This window comes from Loxodonta africana, chromosome 2 (genome assembly GCF_030014295.1).
Source record: "Loxodonta africana isolate mLoxAfr1 chromosome 2, mLoxAfr1.hap2, whole genome shotgun sequence".
NCBI lineage: Eukaryota > Metazoa > Chordata > Mammalia > Proboscidea > Elephantidae > Loxodonta > Loxodonta africana.
The window spans coordinates 124,047,350-124,069,825 of NC_087343.1; the positions used below are offsets into that span (position 1 = coordinate 124,047,350).

A 22,476-nucleotide genomic window follows, 5' to 3' on the forward strand; every position below is an offset into this window, starting at 1 on the left:
TGGGTGTTGGCTCCACACTTGGATAGGATCTCTCCTTTGGTCCCAAGATAGCTGCCGTATCTAGGGTCCTTTTATGTCCTTTCAGCTTCAACTCCTTCAAATAAGGCAAAAATGATTTTATCTCATTGGTCTTGATTGTGTTACATGACCAACCCTGAACCATGTTTTTGAGAATTGTGAAGCCCTGATTGCCCTAGATTGCATTCGTCGCCCAGTACAATTGGCCATTTTACCATAAACCAATGATGAGCTGGGTGGGAAGGTCAGAAGTGGTGAATGAATGCCGGATTGGCAAAACTAGCCTATGTCTACTGTAAATATGAAGTAAAAACAAGACTTTAGCAACCAAAGAAAATTACCATTTGTTTTTCACAGTATCAGAAAGATTAACAAAGGTAATGTTTCTAGAGTGTGCCTGGTTTTGGTACATAAGCCACACAGAAATAGAAAACAAATCTTACCTTTAGGAGCTTCTGGTCGTGTTGGGAAGAAAACATGTGCTATATAATAAAAGATGGTGTCGTATATAGACTAAGTTACCCAGGGATTCAGAGAAGAAGATACTTTATAGGCTAGGGGAGTCCAGGAATGTTTGGAGAATATACAAGAGTGGAGACGGCAGGAGAGGAGCCTTTACTTTTCATTTTATATTCAACAAAAAGATTTCATTTTATGTATAACGGGCATATATTACTTTCATAATAAAAAGTTTAAAACTTTGTTTTAGGGTTATGAGAAGTGAGGAAGTATATTGTTTTCATTCTTTAATAAACTTTCTGGATTAATAGACAAGGGGTGAGGGTGGAGAGGAATAAAAGAAAAAAAAGAAAGTGAGCCTAAATTTGAACTCCCCATTCAGTATATCTTCCTGGAACTTTTTATTATCAAGCTCCTTTAAGTCAGTTGGGATGAAATTACTTCATCTTGTGAATTATAATGACATCTGCCCATACGTAAGTAGATTGTAGAATCTTGGCACTATCCACTGTCTTCTACTAAACCCTCTACTGGTTTCCATTATTTGCTTGTCAGCATCCAGAGTAGCCATCTAATTTTGCCTTGAAGACGTCTAGTAATGACAAACTCACTACCTCCTGAAGTGAGTTGTTACACTTTTCAAGTCTGTCCAAAAGTTTATGTTGAGCTGGAAGGAAAAGAATATTTATGAAGGCAAAACCTTCTAACTTCCCTGCTTTTGACCCAAGCTGTGATTTCAGTTAGTTAAAAACCCTAAGTGTTTCCCACATGAACTGGCATCAAGTCTGGCCTCCCCTGTCCTGTATTTGTATTGATTTTCTGGAATTCAGTGTCAGACTTACTTTTATCCTTGTTAACTTTCATCTTGTTAGACTTGACACAGAGTTCCAGCCTTTCAAGATCTTTTTAGATCCTGATTTGGTCATCTACCATATTAGCTATCCCTCTCAGCTTTGTGTCAACTGCAGGTTTGATAAATATGAACAACTGTGTCCTCATCCAAGTCATTGATAAAAATGTTGGACAAGACCAAATTGAGGACAAAAACCCTGCAAGCAACCATTGGATACCTCTCTGTATATTTCAGCCCATTAAACAGCACTCTGTCCTTGATGTTCAGCTGATTGTAAATCTACTTAAGGTTCATAAAGGTAATTGTGAGAAACTTCTAAGATGCCTTATTGAAGTACAGATACACAACAGGCAATGAGGTATTAGTCTGTAATGATTTGACACCTAATGATCACGGCTTCTCTTTCTGAGTAGATTTAATAAATCCAGCCAGAATTTTTCATAGAATAGATGTCAAGTTCATTGGTCTAGTTTGTGGAATCTACCTTTTTTCCCCTTTGAAAATCAAAACAGCATTTGACTACCTATAGTCTCTCAGCATCACTCCTGTTTGCCAAAGTTCCTCAGATTACCAGCAGCAGTACAGCAGTCTCACCTGGAAAATCTCTCAGTATGTAGGGGAGTAGTTCACCTGCGCCACGTGACAGTTAAGATCTCCTTTACCCACTCCTTAGGTATCTTGGGCTTCAATTTTACTCTTTTCATTCTGCATATAATTTTTTTGAGAGTTAAGACAGGAGCAAAATAAAAATAGTCTTGTTTGCTCTCTGATGACAACATTGGTGTCCTGTTTCCCTAGCACCTCCAATCATGAGCCTGTCTCTTTTTTTGATTCTTTGTGCTTTGAATATAACCAAAACTATAAAACCATTTTTTATGTTCTTGGTATTTTTCATTCAGCTCTTTTTGACAGAAGTCTTCCAGATATTTCTCTTACAGGCTTTTACTACTCTTCTGTACTCTTCCTTAGTTATATGTTCTTTTTAAAAATGTCATTTAAAATATCGTTTTATGATTTTGCATGCAGTCTGTATTCACTATAGAAAAGTTAGGAAATATGCATAAGGGGGAGAAAAAGGATTATAACCCTATACCAAAGATAGTTGTTTACATTTCAGTATGTAACCTTTTAGACCATTTATAACATTTTAAATAGCCTCATAGTATTCTCTGTATGAATACATGTAACTTTTTGGTCAGTTTCTCTGTTGTTTCATAGTTAGGGTTACTTTTTCTTTTATAATTTATTTTATTATTGTTGTCGTTATTGAGATTGTACACAGCAAAACATGTAATTCAGCAGTTTCTTCATGTACCATTTAGTGACATTGATTACATTCTCCCTCTAAGGTTCCTATCTAATTTTTTGAGTTGCTGTTGTCAGTTTGATCCCATATGGATCTTAAAAGAGCATAATGCTCAGGGCAGACATTTTTTACTAGTTAAGCTAAATTATTATTTGGCTTTAAGAAGACTTGAGGGGATCTTTTTAGTTTAAGGTTTAAAGATTATCTCAGGGCAACAGTTCCAGGGATTCATCCAGCCTCCATGGCTCCAGAAAGCCTGGATTTTATGAGAATTTGAAATTCTGTGCTGTATTTTTCCTCTTTTAATTTCAGGATTCTTCTGTGGAATCTTTGATGAAAATTTTCAGTAATGGTGACCAGGCACCATCCAATTCTTCTGGTCTTATGGTAAGGGAGGCAGTTGTTCATGGAGGCAATTAGCTGTACAATCCAATTCCTTCTCCTGTTCCTGGCAATCGTCCTTCTTATGTTGCCCCAGGCAAATAGATACCACTTGTTGTACCTTGGATGGCTGCTTGCAAGCCTTTAAGACCCTAGGCACTACTCAGCAAACTAGTAGATACAATAGAATCGCTGAACACGTTATTAGGCCAGTTAACTGGGATGTCCCATGAAACCGTGACCCTAAAACTCCAAACCAGGAACCAAATCACATGAGGTGTTTAGTTGTACATAAGCAGTGTCAGCAGCTATGCTTTGTGTGTGTGATTGTTGTAAATATGTCTATCACACAACTTTTGCCAATTCAACATTTTACAAGGGTACAACTGATTGACAGTAATTACATTATCGGCTGTGTGGTTTTTTTCATCACAGATGGGTTTATTTTTATAAACCTTATTGTACTGCCACCACACACCTGTAAGTTTGTTATGCTGTCATGGCTTGTGTGTTGCTGTGATGCTGGAAGCTATGCCACTGGTATTTAAAATACCAGCAGGGCCCATAGTAGACAGGTTTCATTGGTGTTTCCAGACTAAGGCAGACTAGGGAGAAGGACCTGGCAATCTGCATCTAAAAAATTGGCCAGTGACAACCTTATGAATAGCAGCCAAACACTGTCTGATATAGTGCTGGAAGATGAGTCCCTAAGTTGGAAGGCACTCAAAATATGACTAGGAAAGAGCTGCCTCCTCAAAGTAGAGTCAGCCTTAATAATATGAATGGAGTAAAGCTTTCGGGACCTTCATTTGGTAATGTGGCACAACTCAAAACGAGAAGAAACAACTGCAAACATCTGTTAGTAATCAAAACATGGGATGGACAAAGTATGAATCTAGGAAAATTGTAAGTCATCAAAAATGAAGTGGAACGCAAAAAGATCAATCTGCCAGGCATTAGTGAGCTGAAATGGGTTGGTATTAGCCATTTTGAATTGGGCAATCATATGGTTTATTATAATGGGAATAGAAATTGCAGAGGAGTGGTGTCACATTAATTGTCAAAAAGAACATTTCAAGATCTATTCTGAAGTACGGTGCTGCAGTAATAGGATAATATCCATACGCCTACAAGAAAGGCTAGTTAGAAAATTGAAGATTTTTACCAACTTCTGCAATCTGAAGTTGGTAAAACATGCAATTGTAATGCAGAAGTTGGAAATGAAGAAGGATCAATATTTGGAAAATATGGTCTTGGTGATGGAAACAACGCATGAGGTGACATGACAGAATTTTGCAAGACCAATGACCTATTCATTGGAAATACCTTTTTTCAACGGCGCAAGTGGTGACTATACACATGGCCCTTGCTGGATGGAATACATAGGAATCATATTGACTGTATTTGTGGAAAGAGACAACGGAGAAGCTCAATATTATCAGTCAGAACAAAGCCAGGGGCTGACTGTGGAACAGACCATCAATTGCTCATATGCAAGTTCAAATTCAAGCTGAAGAAAGTGAAAACAGGTCCACCAGAGCCAAAGTGCAACCTTGAATACATTCTCCCTGAATTTAGAGATCATCTCAAGAATAGATTTGGTGCATTGAACATTAATGACTGCAGACCAGAAGAGTTGTGGGATGACATCAAGGACATAATACCTGAAGAAAACAAAAGGTCATTTCAAAAGGCAGGAAGAGAGAAAAGACCAAAATGGATGTCAGAAGAAAAAAGAGCAGACTTGCTGGTCTGACAAAGACTGGAGAAACCCAGAAGTGTGGCCCCCGGAAACCCTCTTAACTCAGTACTGAAGTCATTCCTGAGGTTCTCCCTTGAGCCAAAGATAGATCTATAGGGCAAACAGTAACATGCGTGAGGAACGTGCTTCATTGTTCAATCATGTATACAAGACTAAATGGGCACAACAACCCAAAAGCAAAGATGAGAAGGCAGGAAAACTGGATGAATGGAAGCAGGGAACGTGGGGTGGAGAAGAGGAGAGCGTTGATACATCACAGGGTTGACAACCGGTATCGCAAAACAATTGTGTATAATTTAGTGAGAAACTAATTTGCTCTGTAAACTTTCACCTAAAGCACAATTAAAAAATAAGTAAAATGCCTGTCACATTAAAAAAAAAAAAAAAGAAGAGACTATGAAAGTTGCTCTTAAACAGAGAGTAATTGAAGTGAATGGAAGAAATGATGAAGTAAAAGAGCTGAACAGAAGATTTCAAAGGCTGGCTCAAGAAGACAAAGTAAATTATTAAATAACAAAATGTGCAAAGACCTAGAGATAGAAAACCAAAAGGGAAGAGTATGCTTGGCATCTTTCAAACTAAAAGAACTGAAGAAAAAATTGAAGCCTTGAGTTGCAATATTGAAAGATTTTATGAACAAAGCATTGAATGACACAGAAAATATCAAAAGAAGATGAAAGGAATACACAGTCACCGTCAATATTCAGTCATTTCAGGAGGTAGCATATGATCAAAAAACTGATGGTATTAAAAGAAGAAGTCCAAGCTGCACTGAAGGCATTGACGAAAATCAAGGCTCCAGGAATTGACGGGATGCCAATTGAGTTGTTTCACCAAGTAGATGAAACACTGGAAGTACTTACTCATCTGTGCCAAAAAATTTGAAATAGAGCTACCTGTCCAGCCGACTAGAGGAGATCCATATTTGTGTCCATTCCAAAGACAGTTGATCTAACAGAATGTGGAAATTATCAAACAACATCATTAATATCACACAAAAGTGAAATTTTGCTGATGGTTGCAGTGGTACATCGACAAGGAACTGCCAGAAATTCAAGCCGGATTCAGAAGAGGACGTGAAATGAAGGATAGCATTGCTGATGTCAGATGGATCTTGGCCGAAAGCAGAGAGTAGCAGAAGGATGTTGACCTATGTCTTATTGACTGCAAAGGCATTCTACTGTGTGGATCTTAGCAAACTATGGATAACATTGTGAAGAATGGGAATTCCAGAACATTTAATTGTGCTCATGAGGAACCTATACGTAGATCAAGAGGCAGCCTTGGAACAGAACAAGGGATATCACGTGGCTTAAAATCAGGAAAGTTGTGAGTCAGGGTTATATTCTTTTACCATACTTATTCAATCCGTACGCTGAGCAAATAATCCGAGAAACTGGACTACGTGAAGAAGGATGGGGCATCAGGATTGGAGAAAGACATTAATCTTCGACATGTACATGACACAATCTTGCTTGCTGAAAGCGAAGAGGACTTGGAGTACTTACTGATGAAGATCAAAGAGTATAACCTTCAGTATGGATTACACCTCAACATACAGAAAACAAAAATCCTCACAACTGGACCAATAAGCAAAATCATGATAAATGGAGAAAATATTGAAGTTGTCAAGAGTTTCATTTTACTTGGATTCACAATCAACACCCATTAAAGCAGCAGTCAAGAAATCAAACAACCTATTGCATTGAGCAAATCTGCTGCAAAAGACCTCTTCAAAGTGTTAAAAAGCAGAGGTACCACTATGAGGACTAAGATATGCCTGACTCAAGCCGTGATATTTTCAGTCACCTCATATGCATGCAAAAGCTGGACAGTGAATAAGGGAGACTGAAGAAGAATTGATGCCTTTGAATTATGGTGTTGGCAAAGAATATTGAATGTACCATGAACTACCATCTATATATCGAACGTACCATGAACTACCAAACAAATCTGTCTTGGAGGAAGTACAGCCAGAATGCTCCTAAGAAGTAAGGCTGGCAAAACTTCCTCTCATGTACTTTGGATATGTTATCAGGAGGGATCAGTCCCTGGAGAAGAACATCATGCTTGGTAAAGAAGAGGGCCAATGAAAAATAGGAAGACCCTTAAGGAGATGGATTGACACGGTGGCTGCAACAATGGACTCAAGCATAACATTTGTGAGGATGGCCTAGGACCGAGCAGTGTTGTACATGGGGTCACTATGAGTTGGAACTGACTTGATGGCACCTAACAACGACAACATAATGAACATTCCTACAATTAAAACTTTGTGCATATTCATTATTATCTCTGGGTGAAATGATATGGACATTTTTAAAAGGTAGGTTTGTTGAGGTATAATTTACATACTGTAAAATTCATACTTTTAATTTACAGTTTTACAAATTCCAGCAAATGTATCTATTCATATAACAACCACCAAAATCAAGATATGGAACATTTCTATCACTCAAAACATGCCCTTGTGCCCCTTCATATTAAACCTTCCTGTTCTCAGCATCTGTCAACCACTAATCTGTTTTCTCTCCCTGTGATTTTCCGTTTTCCAGAGTGTTGTATAAATAAAATTACAGTTTATAGTCCTTTGAGTCTGAGTTCTTTCACCTAGATAATGCTTTTGAGATTCATCTAAGTTGTTGCATGTATCAATAGTTCATTCTTTTTTTAAATTACCCTATAGTATTCCGTTGTATAAATGTACCAGTTTGTTTATCCGCTCATCAGTTTAAGATTACTTATATTGTTTCCAGATTTGGGTTATTATGAATAAAACTACTGTAACATTAACGTGTAGACTTTTCTGTGAACGTAAGTTTCCACTTCTGTTGGGTAAATACCTAAAAGTGAGATTGCTGGGTCCTAATGGCAAGTGTGTATTTAACTTTATAAGAAACTGTTTTTACCTTTTCGCTTATGACTATCCATCCACTTGTTCCAGACCAGTAGTTGAAAAGACTTTTCTTTTTCCGATGAATTTGTTTTGTACCTTTGTCAAAAGTCAGTTGTCCGGTTACATCTGAGGGGCTGTTTTTGGACTTCATTCCCTTTCATTTATGTTTGCCTATCCTTACACCAATACCACACTGTTGTGATAACTAGCTTGATAATAAATCTTGAAATCTGTAGATGTTAGTCCTCTTATTTTCTTTTTCACAGTTGTTTTGACTACTCCAAGTTCTTTGAATTTGCATATGAATTTTAGAATTGGTTTATCTGTTTCTGCAAAAGACCCCGGATTTCTGTTGGGATTGCATTGAATCCACAGGATAACTTGGGAAGAAATGATATTTTAACATTATCAAATCTTCTGACCCATCTATACCTGTATCTCTCCATTTATTTCGGTCTTCTTTAATTTCAGCAATGTTTTGTAGTTTTCAGTGTACAGATTTTCTACATCTTTTATCACATTTGTCCCCAAATATTGTAAATATTTTTTATTTCAATTTCCAGTTGTTTCTTGTTAGCATATTTTGTATATGTGCCTTTTATCTTGAGACCTTAGTAAGCTCAATTATTATCCCTAGTAACTCTATTTTGGATTCTTAGGGATTTTCTAGGTTGATAATTGTATTTTATGTTGTGTTTATTTTTTTGGTATGCACACTTTTAGGATTTTTGATGCATATTTGCCATATTGCCCTTCAGAAATTTTGCATTCTTACCAGTACTGAATCAGAGTGCCCATTCTTCACCTTTGGCAACAACAACAACAAAAAACCAAACTGGTTGCCGTCGAGTTGATTCCAATTCATAGCAGCCCTATAGGACAGAGTTAGAACTGCCCCATAGAGTTTCCAAGGAGTACCCGGTGGATTCGAACTGCCAGCCTTTTGGTTAGCAGCTGTAGCTCTTAACCACTACACCACCAGGATTTTCCCTTTGGCAACAATAGGTATTAAAACCAATTTTGCCAATATGGTAGGCATGTCCTAATATTTTTGGTATCAAAAAAGGTCATTACACATAAAAAGGCCATACCATTAAAACACTTCCTTAAGCCTTAGAATATATAATATTTGAATAGGCTATCCTTTTGGGTGGAAAGAAATGCTAATCTTATTTTGATTGTAAAAAACCAAAGCCATTGCCTCTGAGCTGATTCTAACTTACGGCGAGCCTGTCTAATTCAGCAGCTGGAAGATCAGTGTTTTTGGAGTGATTTATTAGTGTTTAGAAATACATCATAAAAGATGTTAATCACAGTTGGACTTTAGATATGCGTGAATGTTCAATTTATAAAAACAAAAAAACACTGTAATAGCTGATGGAAAATTCCATAATAATTTTAATGGCTGGGATCCCAGGTTATGAATTTCTTAATATTTGGAAAACAACCTCTGATTTGGAAAAATAAAAAGTACTTTCTAAGTTATGAGCCACCTCACTCTACCTCGTATTTTCATTGTCAGGAAAAATGGTGAAGGGCTTTGAAACGATTTCTGGGTTGTCCTATCTAGTTCACCCTTCCTGTCTGTGTGACCCTCTGAGGGCCTGCGCCTTTCATTTTCTCTGAGCTATTTTACAACTCTTAAGCTGTAGGAAGCTGGTAGTGTTGTGGAGGATTCTTGACCATAAAAATTGAATGAAATTTATTATTTCCCTGTGGATATTGGCTAGTTTTCAACTATTTATAAATTCAGCGTTCTTGATTACTCATATATGTGCTATTTAAATTTACCTTTGAATCAGTTGCAACATCTTACTGTAGCCTAGTGGCACAATGGGTAAGTACTTGGCTGATGGTTCCTTCATTAATTACTGATTAAAATAAAATTTTGACATATGGTCATTTCTAATTTATATGAGAGTCATGATTACACAGTTCTTCAAAATTATAAATATTTCCAAAATTGGGATGTGTATTAACAATTGTGTGTATATTAAATGTTAGTAGTGCTTTTTTTTTCCCCCGAAAAGCTAATATTAAGTCCATAAACCAAAACCGGCCCGTTGTCGTCGAGTTGATTCTGACTCATAACAACACTATAGAACAGAGTAGAACTGTCCGACAGGGTTTCCAAGGAGTGGCTGGTAGATTTGAACTGCTGACCTTTTGGCTGGCAGCTGAGTTCTTAACTACTGTGCCACCAGAGCTCATCCATAGAGTATCATTGAAAAAATGTCAGCAGTCCTCAGAATTTTTCCTGGGTATTACATAGTCAGATAAGCTCTGAAGTTACACTCACGTTTCTGACAGTTGTTTAGAGAAACTTAAGAACTATTACTAGGCAAAGAAAAAGGTCACTTTATTATCTTTTAATACTATATCTACCTAAGTAGTCTTGATTCATTACCTGGAGCATTAGTTTTTCTTTTTTTTTTAATTGTGATAAAGCCTTTTCCAGTTTAGCCATCTTTAAGAGTACAATTTAGTGACATTTATTACAGTCACTGTATTGTGCAACCATCACCACTGTCCATTTTGGAATGTTTCTCATCACTGTGAACAGAAACTCGGAGCCCTGGTGGCACAGTGGTTAAAAGCTTGGCTGCTAACCAAAAGGTTGACAGTTCTAATCCACCAGCCTTTCCTTGGAAACCCTGTGGGGCAGTTACACTCTGTCCTGTAGAGTCTCTACGAGTTGGAACTGGCTCAGTGGCAACGGGTTTGATTTGGTTTTTTTGGTAAACAGAAACTTAGTACCTCTTAAGTAATAACTCCACCATTTCCTGTTACCCCCAGCCCCTTGAAACCACTGATAAACTTTTGTCTCTACACAGTTGCTTACTCGAAGTATTTCATTAAGTGGGGTCATACAGTATTTGTCCTTTTGTGTCTGACTTATGTCACTCAGCATATGTTTTCAGAATCCATCCATGACGTAGTATGTATCAGAACTTCATTTTTCTTTATGGGTACATAATATTCATTGTGTGTATATACCACATTTTGTTTATCCAGTGATCTTTTGATGAACCCTTTCTACCTTTGGGCTATTGTGAATAATGCTGCAGTGAACACTGGTGTACAAGTATGTCTTTGAGCCCCTTTTCAAGTTCCTTGGTTATATAACTAAGAGTGGAATTGCTAGGTCATGTGGTATTTCTTTCTGAGGTACTGCCAAACTGTTTTCCACAGTGTCTGTACCATTTTACATTCCCACATTCTTACCAACACTGGTTATTTTCTGTCTTTCTGATAATAGCCATTCTAGTGGGTGTGATGATCCTTTACTTTGTCTTCTCTAGCTGGCCTTTGAAATCTTCTGTTCAGCTCTTTTACGTCATCGTTTCTTCCGATCGCTTTAACGTCAAGCCTTTAGTTGTGATAGCAAGGGATTCTGTGGACAAAATATTGAACAATGCAGGAATCATCAAAAGAAGATGGAAGGAATACACGGAGCCACTGTACAAAAAGAACTGGTGTACGTTCAGTCACTTCAGGAGGTAGCATATGATCAAGAACTGATGATACTGAAGGAAGAATTTCCAAGCTGCTCTGACGACACTGGCAAAAAAGAAGGCTCCAGGAATTGATGGAATACCAACTGAGTTTTTTCAACAAACAGATGCAGTACTGGAAGTGGTCACTTGTCTATGCCAAGAAATTTGGAAGACAGCTACCTGGCCAACTGACTGGAAGAGATTCATATTTATGCCTATTTCAAAGACAGGTGATCCAACCGAATGCGGACATTATCAAACAGTATCATTAATATCACACGCAAGTAAAATTTTGCTGAAAATCATTCAAAAGCAGTTGTAGCATGTCTTGGGCTGGGTTCTCTAGAGAAGCAAAACCAGTAAAGCATATAAATATATGTAGAGATTTATATCAAGGCAACAGCTCACACGATTGTAGAGGCTGGAACGTCCCAAATCTGTGGATCAGGGTAGAGGCTTCTCTTGATACACGTAGCTGTAGCGCTGGCGAACCCAAGATCAGCAGGTCAGAGAGCAGGGCCCTTGAATGATCACATATAAACACCGAGAATTATGCCCCAGCCAAGTTGACATTCAGTCTTAACCATCACACAGCAATACATAGACAAGGAACTGCCAGAAATTCAAGCCAGATTCAGAAGAGGATGTGGAAGGAGGGATGTCATTGCTATGTCAGATGGATCCTGGCTGAAAGCAGAGAATATCAGAAAGATGTTTACTTGTTATTGACTGTGCAGAGGCATTCTAACAATATTGTGGATAGCATTGCAAAGAACGGGAATTCCAGAACTGTCTGTATGCTGAGCAAATAACCTGCGAAACTGTACCACAGCTTTAGGATTGGAGGAAGACTCATTAACAACCTGTGTTACACAGATGAAACAACCTTGCTCGCTGAAAGTGAAGAGGACTTGAAGCACTTACTGATGAAGATCAAAGACTACAGCCTTTAGCATGGATTACACCTCAACATACAGAAAACAAAAATCCGCACAACTGAACCAATAAACAGTATCATGATAAACGAAGAAAAGGTTGAAGTTGTCAAGGATTTCATTTTACTTGGACTCACAATCAGCACCCACAGAAGCAGCAATCAGGAAATCAAATGAGGCATTACATTGAACAAATCTGCTGCAAAAGACCTCTTTGAAGTGTTAAAAAGCAAAAATGTCACCTTGAAACCTAAGGTGGGCCTGACCCAAGCCATGGTGTTTTCAGTTGCCTTGTATGTATGTGAAAGCTGGGCAATGAATAAAAAGGACCTAAGAAGAATCAATACCTTTTAATTATGTTCTTGGTGAAGGATATTGAATATACAATGGACTGCCAAAAGAATGAACAAATCTGCCATAGGAGTACAGCCAGAATGTTCCTTAGGAGCAAGAATGGCGAGACTTCATCTCATATATTTTGGACATATTATCAGGAGGGATCAGTCCCTGAAGAAGGACATCATGCTTGGTGAAATAGAGAGTCAGGCAAAAAAGAAGAAGACCCTAATGAGATGGATTGACACAGTAGCTGCAGCAGTGGACTCAAGGATAACAACGATTGTGAGGATAGCGCAGGATCGGGCACCGTTTCGTTCTCTTGTGCATAGGGTCATTATGAGTCAACTGACTGGACAGCACCTGACAAGAACAGTGGGTGTGAAGTAGTATCTCATTGTGGTTTTTAGTAGTGTTTCCCTAATGACTAGTGACATTGAGCATCTTTTCATATGCTTATTGACCATTTGTATGCCTTTGGGTAAATGTCTTTTCAAGTCCTTTACGCATTTTTTCACTGGACTTTTTGTCTTTTTATTTTTAATAACTTGTGCTTTAAGTGAAAGTTTACAAATCAAGTCAGTCTCTCACATGAAAACTTACATACACCTTGCTAGATACTCCCATTTACTCTCCCCCTAACGAGACAGCCTGCTCTCTCCCTCCACTCTCTTTTTTCATGTCCATTTCGCCCGCTTCTAACCCCCTCTACCCACTCATCTCCGCTCCAGGCAGGAGATGCCACTCCTCATCAGCATCCTTCTCCAACCCATTGTCCAGTCCAATCCATGTCTGAAGAGTTAGCTTTGGGAATGGTTCCTGTCCTGGGGCAACAGAAGGTCTGGGGACTATGACTACCGGGGTCCTTCCAGTCTCAGTCAGACCATTAAGTCCGGTCTTTTTATGAGAATTTGGGGTCTGCATCCCACTGTTCTTCTGCTCCCTCAGGGGTCCTCTGTTGTGTTCCCTGTCAGGGCAGTCATTGGTTGTAGCCAGGCACCATCTAGTTCTTCTGGTCTCAGGATAACGTAGTCTCTGGTTCATGTGGCCCTCTCTGTCTCTTGGGCTCATGATTACCTTGTGTCTTTGGTGTTCTTCATTCTCCTTTGATCCAGGTGGGTTGAGACCAATTGATGCATCTTAGATGGCTGCTTGCTAGCGTTTAAGACCCCAGACACCACTCTTCAAAGTGGAATGCAGAATGTTTTCTTAATAGATTTTATTATCCCAATTGACTTAGATGTCCTCTGAAATCATGGTCCCCAGACCCCTGCCCCTGCTGCACTGGCCTTCGAAGCATTCAGTTTATTCAGGAAACTTCTTTGCTTTTAGTTTAGTCCAATTGTGCTGACCTCCCCTATATTGTGTGTTGTCTTTCCCTTCACCTAAAGTAGTTCTTATCTTCCAACTAATTAGTGAATCCCCCCCTCACCTTCCCACCCCCCCTATTCTCGTAACCACAAAAGAATGTTTTCTTCTCAGTTTAAACTGTTTCTGGAGTTCTTATAATAGTAGTCTTATATAATATTTGTCATTTTGCAACTAATTTTTTTTTTTTAATTTCACTCAGCATAATGCCTTCCAGGTTCCTCCATATTATGAAATGTTTCACAGATTCCTTACTGTTCTTTATCGATGCATAGCATTCCATTGTGTGAATATACCGTAATTTATTTATCCATTCATCTGTTGATGGGTACCTTTGTTGCTTCGGTTGTTTGTCTTTTTGTTGTTGAGTTGTAGCAGTTCTTTATATATTCTAGATATTAAACCCTTAGCAGATATTTGGTTCCCAAATATTTTATACCATTCCGTAGATTGTCTCATCACTTTGTTGGCGAAGTCCTTTGATGCACCAAAACTTTTTGATGAAGTCCAGTTTATCTATTTTGACTTTTGTTGCTCATGCTTTTGGTGTTATATCTAAGAATGCATTGTCAAAACCTACGTCTTGAAGCGTTACCCATATGTTTTCTTCAGGGAGTTTTATGGTTTTAATTCTTATTTTTAGGTCATCGATCCATTTTGAATTAGTTTTCATATATGGTAGGAGGTATGGGTCCGATTTCATTCTTTGTCATGTGGAGATCCAGTTGTCCCAGTACCATTTGTTGAAGAGACTATTCTTTTCCCATTGAATTGTCCTGGTACCTTTGTCAAAAATCAGCTGACCATGGATGTATGGAGTTTATTTCTGGACTATCAATTCTATTCCATTGGTCTATATGACTACCCTCATACTAGTACCACACTATTTTGATTACTTAGAGCTTTATAGAATGTGTTGAAATCAGGAAGTTCAAGTCCTCTTTGTTCTTTTTCAAGATTGTTTTGGCTGTTCAGGGCCCTGTGCCATTCCATATGAATTTGAGAACTGACATTTGTATTTTTCCCAAAAAAGCCTGTTAGAATTTTGATAGGGATTACATTGAATCTATAAATCTCTTTGGGTAGTATTGATACATTAAGTCTTCCACTCCATGAGCATGAAATTTCTTTCCTTTTATTTAAGTCTTCTTTAATTTCTTTGAGCAATGTTTTGTATTTTCAGTGAACTAGTCTTTCCCCTCCCTGATTAAATTCATTCCTAATTATTTTATCCTTTTAGATGCAGTCGTAAATGGAATTTTTTTTCTTAATATTTTTTCAGGTAATTGATCATTGGTAAGAAACACAACAGATTTTTTGTGCGTTGATATTGTACCCTGTGGCTTTGCTAACTTCATTTATTAGTTCTAGTAGCTTTCTTACGAATTCTTTGGGATTTTCTATGTAATCATGTCATTTATCAATACAAATAGTTTTACTTCTTCCCAGTTTGAATACTTTTTCTTTCTTTCTTTCTTTGTCTAATTGCTCTGACTAGAACTTCCAGTACAGTGCTAAATAGCAGTGATGAAAGCAGGCATCTTTGTCTTGTTCCTAATCTTAGGGGGAAGCTTTCAGTCTTTCACTACTGAGTATGATATTAATATAAATGCCTTTTTATCATGTTCAGGAATTTTCCTCCTACTTCAGTTTGTTCAGTGTTTTTATCATGAAAGGGTGTTGGATTTTGTCAAATCTTTTTCTGTACCAATTGAGATAGTCATGTGGTTCTTTTTTTTTGTCCTATTAATTACTGTAATGTTCTGTACATTAGGACCCTTATGGCACAGTAGTTAAGACCTTGGCTGCTAACCAAAAGGCCAGCAGTTCAAATCCACCAGCCACAACTTGGAAACCCTGTTCGGCAGTTTTGCTCCATCCTGCAGGGCCACTATGAGTCGGAATCAATTCGATAGCAGTGGGTTTGGTTTGATTTTTGGTTTTATACGTTGATTTTTATTGATTTTATTGAGCCAGTCTTAGATTCCTGGGATAAATCCCACTTGATCATGGTGTGTAATCCTTTTAATATGTTGTTGGATTCGGTTTGCTCATATTTTGTTGAGGATTTTTGCATCTCTACTCAGTATAAGGGATACTCGTTTGTAGTTTTCTTATGATGTCTTTATCTGGCCTTGGTATCATTGCATCTGTACTCTAGTATAAGGCATACTAATCTATAGTTTTCTTATGGTGTCTTTATCAGGCATTGATATCAGAGTAATACTGGCCTCGTGTAATGAGTTAGATGGTATCCCTCTTCTATTTTTTGAAAGAGTTTAAGAAGAATTGATGTCAATTCTTCTTTAAATCTTTGGTAGAATTTCCCAGTGAAGCCATGTGACCTAGGCCTTCTCTTTGTTGGGAGGTTTTTAATGACTGGTTTAATTTCTTGTTATGCATCTGTTGGGAGTTTCTATTTCTGTTTGAGTCAATTTAAGTACTTTGGGTGGTACGAACGGTTAATACACTCTTTTGTCACGGTTAATACACTCTCTTGTCATGTAAAGTACATACATAGTAGCCTCAGTTGGCTTCTTCGTCTACAGAACTTAAAATATTTACCATCTGGGCCTTTTCATAAAAGAAGTTTGTTGACCCCGATCTAAAATCTTTTCAAACTCACTAATTCTAATGATTTCAAAATATTTTATCTGTAGATTCTTTTGGATTTCCGAATATCATCAGTGAGAAATGACAGTTTTATTTCTTCCTTTCCAATTCTTTCACATATTTTTCTTCCCTTGCTGTATCTTAATTTCAATGATCACAATTTTTCTTGGTTTCCTAGATGACTAGAAGCTGATGCAGTCCCTGTAAGGTTTGGTTTATTCCTAGGGTACGCCTTCTGGAGTTACTAATTCTGGATACAAAAATTTGTCTCCTTAGCTTGTAATAAGTGATGCTTAGTCTCTTTAGATGGGCAAATATCCCCAGGACAAAAGCTGACTTAAATGCAGGACTGGCCACACTGGATTTTGATCTTCTATATCTTAGCTTGGTTATTCTTTACCCCTTGCAATTTCTCTGATGCCTCAGCAGATTTTTAAAAATATTTTGACCCACTTTTCTGGTTCTGAGCCAAAGGGTTGGTCTGAATTACCTAGGCTGCCAATACTAGAATGAAATTGAGGAGCCAGAATTTACGGTTAATTCTATCTGACTCCAAGGTCCGCACTCTTTTTTTTTATTTTTTTAATGTGCTTTAAGGGAAAGTTTACAAATCATCAGTCTCTCATACAAAAATTTATATACACCTTGCTATATACTCATAGTTGCTCTCTCCCTAATGAGACAACATACTCCTTTCCACTCTCTATTTTTGTGTCCATTTGGCCGGCTTCTGACCCCCTCTGCCCTCTCATCTCCCATCCAGACAGGAGGTGCCCACATAGCCCCATATGTCTACTTGATCCAAGAAGCTCACTCCTCACCAGTATCATTTTCTATCCCATAGCCCAGTCCAATCCCTGTCTGAAGAGTTGGCTTTGGGAATGGTTCCTGCCTTGGGCTAACAGAAGGTCTGGGGACCATGACCTCCCAGGTCCTAGTCTCAGCCAGACCATGAAGTCTGGTCTTTTTATGAGAATTTGAGGTCTGCATCCCACTGCTCTCCTGCTCCCTCAGGGCAAGGTCCACACTGTTGATAACCTAACCATATTAGTGTCCTAATACATTTTATGGAGCTTTAGACCTTAAAAATAAACATGATCTTATATATTGTATCGTTTATGCTTTTCAGGGTGGATAATGTCACAAGTCAAAACTTAAGCTTTGTATTCTATTTTTTGCTCTATAGGGAAGCCAATAAGCAACACGTAAGATGTCAGAAATGTTTAGAATTTGGACATTGGACTTATGAATGCACAGGAAAAAGAAAATACCTACACAGGCCTTCAAGAACAGCAGAACTAAAAAAAGCTTTAAAAGAAAAAGAAAACAGGTTATTATTACAACAAAGGTAAGTTTACGTGTGGTATCCAAAGGAATATTATTTTCTTGTTTATGTTAATAGGACTTACTAAGGGACTAAATTTCTCATGGTGATTGTCCAGATTTAAATTCTAGTACTCCCTGTTTAATGAGTGCAAGCTTCACATCTATACCATTAAGGTCAATACTGTTATTATCGCCATTTTACATATGAAGAAACCTTTGTTCACAGAGAGGTTGAGTAACTTGCTCAGTGTCACGTAACTAATAAGCGAAAAAGTTAGATTTAAACTAGTCAGCCTGTCTCCACAGTCCATGCTCTTAATCATTTGACTTCTGCTTCAACTGCCAGTGAAATGACAACAGAATCCCATAAGTAGATTATATGAGCTGATGTAGAAAGTGCTCCAGGACACGTTAAGTATAAAAGCAAGGTAGAGAACAGTATATATGATAAGTGCCATTATTCATGCTTGGAAAAGAAAGAAATAGTATTTTTATTTGGATATATAAATGATGACAGGAGGGAGGGAGAAGGGTATTCACTAATTAGATAGTAGATAAGAACTATTTTAGGTGAAGGGAAAGGTAACACACAATACAGGAGAGGTCAGCACAGCTGGACTAAACCAAAGTAAAGAAGTTTCTTGAATACAACCAAGCGCTTTGAAGGCCAGAGCAGCAGGGATGGGGACTTGGGAACTGTGGTTTCAGGGGACATCTAGGTCAATTGTCATAACAAAATGTATTAAAAAAACGTTCTGCATCCCACTTTGGTGAGTGGCATCTGGGGTCTTAAATGCTAGCAAGTGGTCATCTAAGATGCATCAGTTGGTCTCAACCCACCTGGAGCAAAGGAGAATGAAGAACACCAAAGACGTAAAATAAGGTAAAGATGGGCCCAAGAGACAGAAAGGGCCATATAAACCAGATACTACATCAACCTGAGAATGAAATACCTGGATGGTGCCCGGCTACCACCGATGACTGCCTTGACAGGGAACATAACAGAGAATCCCTGATGGAGCAGGAGAACAGTGGGATGCAGATCTCAAATTCTCGTAAAAAGGCCAGACATAATGATCTGACCGAGACTAGAAGGATGCTGGAGATCATGGTCCCCGGACCCTTCGTTAGCCCAAGACTGGAACCATTCCTGAAGCCAACTCTTCAGACAGGGATTGGACTGGACTATAAGACAGAAAATGATTCTGGTGAGTAGTGAGCTTCTTGGTTCAAGTAGACACATGAGACTATCTGGGTGGCCCTTGTCTGGAGGAAACATGAGAAGGCGTGGGGGACAGGAGCTGGTTGAATGGACATGGGGAATACAGGGTAGAGAGGAGGAGTGTGCTGTCTCAGTGGGAAAGCAGCTAGGAATACATAGCAAGGTGTGTATAAGTTTTTTATGAGAGACTGACTTGATTTGTAAACTTTCACTTAAAGCACAATAAATAATAAGAATAAAAAATAATAATTGATAATAATACTTCTAGAAGGAGACTAGAATATTATTTACCCTTTTATGTCCTTTGAATAAAGCCTTTTTAAATTCCTATGAAATGAGTAAGGCAACGTGTTTTAGAGAAACTGAAGTGTGAAGGTCTTGGATCTACTTAGTGCTACAGATTAGAAGAAGTAGCATCTTCATCTTCATAAGGACTGTTAGCTGTAATAATAGTGTCGTAAACATCTGGGCTTTAAGGCAACGATCTTCAGTTTTTGGACATGCCTCTTCAAAGGTTATGCAGAATGGATAGGTAATCAATTTCTAGACTACCAACATTCATATGAAATGTCAAAAAAATAAGTCTACATAAGAACTTGCCTGTTGGTCCTCATTTTCCATTTCCTCTTTCCCATAGCTTTTTTCTAATTTCACAAAAGAAAGGCATACCTCTCACTTATGTCTAATCTTACCTCGGTGTGTTGTCCTCGTGTGTAAAAACCTAGATGATTTTTCACAATATAAAAAGTGTGTTTGTATTGAGAAAGTGAATGGCCATAATTATTGGGAACATGTTTTTTAGTAAGTTTTTTCCTAATAAAATCAAAGGAGGACCTAATTGAGTTCTCAGTTTAAAAATATATTTTAATCATCGATAATTACTTCTGGAATATAACATAATAGTTCAAAGAATTGAGTGACATTATTGTAATAAAACTCTTTCTGTTCTCATATACTTATTTAGATTAACAAGGTTGCTTAATGCTAAATCTACAAAAATTAAAAAATATTAATAAAATTGATGCTGAACCCTGTCACATTCTAGCAATATTTATCCATGGGTACATAAACTCAGAAAGAAAAAACATGCCATTAAGAGATATATTTCCAATAGTTTTTTTCTTTATAACAGTTACTAAATTTATAACATGCTTTTACATTTTTTTAATCAATTGTATTCCAATAATAATTGTATCCGTTACTCAGTTCAGAATTTTAAACACCTTTAAAGCCTATGATCACAGGAAATTAATACAATTTCAAGTTGTGTATATTTTTATTGTGGAAAAGCTTAAGTGATCGCTAAAATTTTCAGGCATAAAAATATATTAGAAAATGTTCAATATGGAAAATAGAATAACAATACAAGTTCAGAGAAGAAAAAGGATGATGTAAAATTACCGACTGTTAAACAGGCTTATATATTACTAAAGGGGATGATGGCAGGTATCACATTATTAGGGTCTTTAGTTTCCACTGGATACATTTACAAGAAGGAAATAGCAATTTTCTCTTAAAAATAACAATATATGTAATATGAGTATATATAATTTGCCTTTGCAAATATTAAAACTTAAAATAAAAAATGTAGGAGGGGAGAAACCGTTTTTCAAAATTTTTTATTAGGCACATAAGCAAAAAATGTTTGGAGACCACAATCATAAAGAATAAAATATGAGAGAAAGAATAATTTCATTTCAACATTTATTTTTGTTTTTCTACATTAATTGTGTCACACAAGTATCTTGGTGTTAAAAATGCATACGACTGTGAGATTAAATAAAGGCTGCTGATTTCGGTTCAGTGTTAGAACGATTGCTATGTATGAGTTTTGGTGACGTGGAATTTTTTTTAAGTTGTATTTTAGATGAAGGTTTACAAGACAAACTAGTTTCTCCTCGAACAGTTAGTACACACGTTGTTCTGTGACGTTGGTTAACAACCCCACAACATGTCAACACTCTCCCTTCTCAACCCTGGGTTCCATATTACCCGCTTTCCTGTCCCCTCCTGCTTTCCAGTCTCTGCCCCAGGGCTGGTGCGCCCCTTTAGTCTTGTTTTGTTCCGTGGACCTGTTGAGTCTTTGGCTGAAGGGTAAACCTCGGGAGTGACCTCATTACTGAGCTGAAACGGTGTCGGGGGCCATACTCTCAGGGTGTCTCCAGTCTCTGTCAGGCCAGCAAGTCTGGTCTTTGTTTTTGAGTTAGAATTTTGTTCTACATTTTTCTTTAGGTCTGTCCAGGACTCTCTATTGTGATCCCTGTCAGAGCAGTCAGTGGTGGTAGCCGGGCACCATCTCGTTGTACTGGACTCAGTCCGGTGGAGGCAGTGGTAGATGTGCTCCATTAGTCCTTTGGACTAATCTTTCCCTTGTATCTTTAGTTTACTTCATCCTTTCTTGCTCCCGAAAGGGTGAGACCAGTGGAGTATCCTAGATGGCCTCTCACAGGCTTTTAAGATCCCGGATGCTACTCACCAATGTAGAAGGTAGAACATATTCTTTATAAATTATGTTATGCCAGTTGAGCTAGATATTCCCACAGATCACGGTCCCCACAGCCCTCAACCCAGCAATTTCAGTTCCTCAGGGAGTTCGGATGCATCTGTGGAGCTATCACGGCCTTGCCTTGTACAGGTTGTGTTGGCTTCCCAAGTATTGTGTACTGTCTTTCCCTTCACCAAAGTTTCCACTTTTCTATTAAGTGTTTTTCCATCCCCACCCCTCACTTCCCTCATAACCATCAAAGATTGTTTCTTTTTGTATGTAAACCTTCTCATAAGTATTTATAGTAGTGGTCTCATACAATATTTGTCCTTTTGATTGACTTATTTCACTCAGTGTAAGGCCCTTCCACATTCATCCAGAACATGGAATTCTTGTGGTCTGAATTAATAAATGATTCAATAAATAATTCCACTGTGTAAGGCAACTTTACATAAGTACATATTTATGTTTGAAAACTCAGGAAAAAGGAATGAGAGGAAATGTAGAAAAGTGCAGAAAATAGAAATATTAGATTTACAAGACAGTGCTATGACGAGAGAAGTAATTCGGTAATTTGCAAACCTGATTTCGTATACATGTTGTTTGGCAGAAGTATAGTAGCAAGCCATTTGTATATTTCATTCAAAAATCACTAGACTTTGTTCTTTATAATGTGAGGGTACACAGTTTTGAGGTATTAAGTTTCTGGTTTTAAACAGTAAAGAACTGAACATTTGGGGGACATGCAGAAAAAGAAATGATTATTTTAAATTAAAAGGCTTCTCTTTGTATACGAAGTGGCCATTTATAATTTGACTCTGGAAGCTCACATTCTGCCCTTGTTTGCTTTATTATATATTGTTCAGTAAGTAGTTGATTTAGGCGTGTCAAACTAAGTTGTAAACTAAAAGAAAGTCAAATTGGTGCGTTTAGTCAACGACTAACGTAACTGGCTTTTTTTTTTTTTAAATGATGTGTTTTTGGTGAAGGGTTTACACAGCGGATTAGGTTCCCATTCA

General features: G+C 37.7%; 1 protein-coding gene across 3 annotated transcripts in view; it reads left to right on the forward strand.

Annotated features, from left to right (window-relative positions):
* Positions 1-22,476, forward strand: part of ZCCHC10 (zinc finger CCHC-type containing 10) — a 29,912-nt gene that overhangs the window by 1,919 nt on the left and 5,517 nt on the right. For all 3 annotated transcript variants that reach the window (XM_010589936.3, XM_023548190.2, XM_023548193.2), the window contains one exon: positions 17,611-17,772. In XM_010589936.3, coding sequence (XP_010588238.1) covers positions 17,611-17,772 — 162 coding nt within the window. The remainder of the gene's footprint in view (positions 1-17,610; positions 17,773-22,476) is intronic.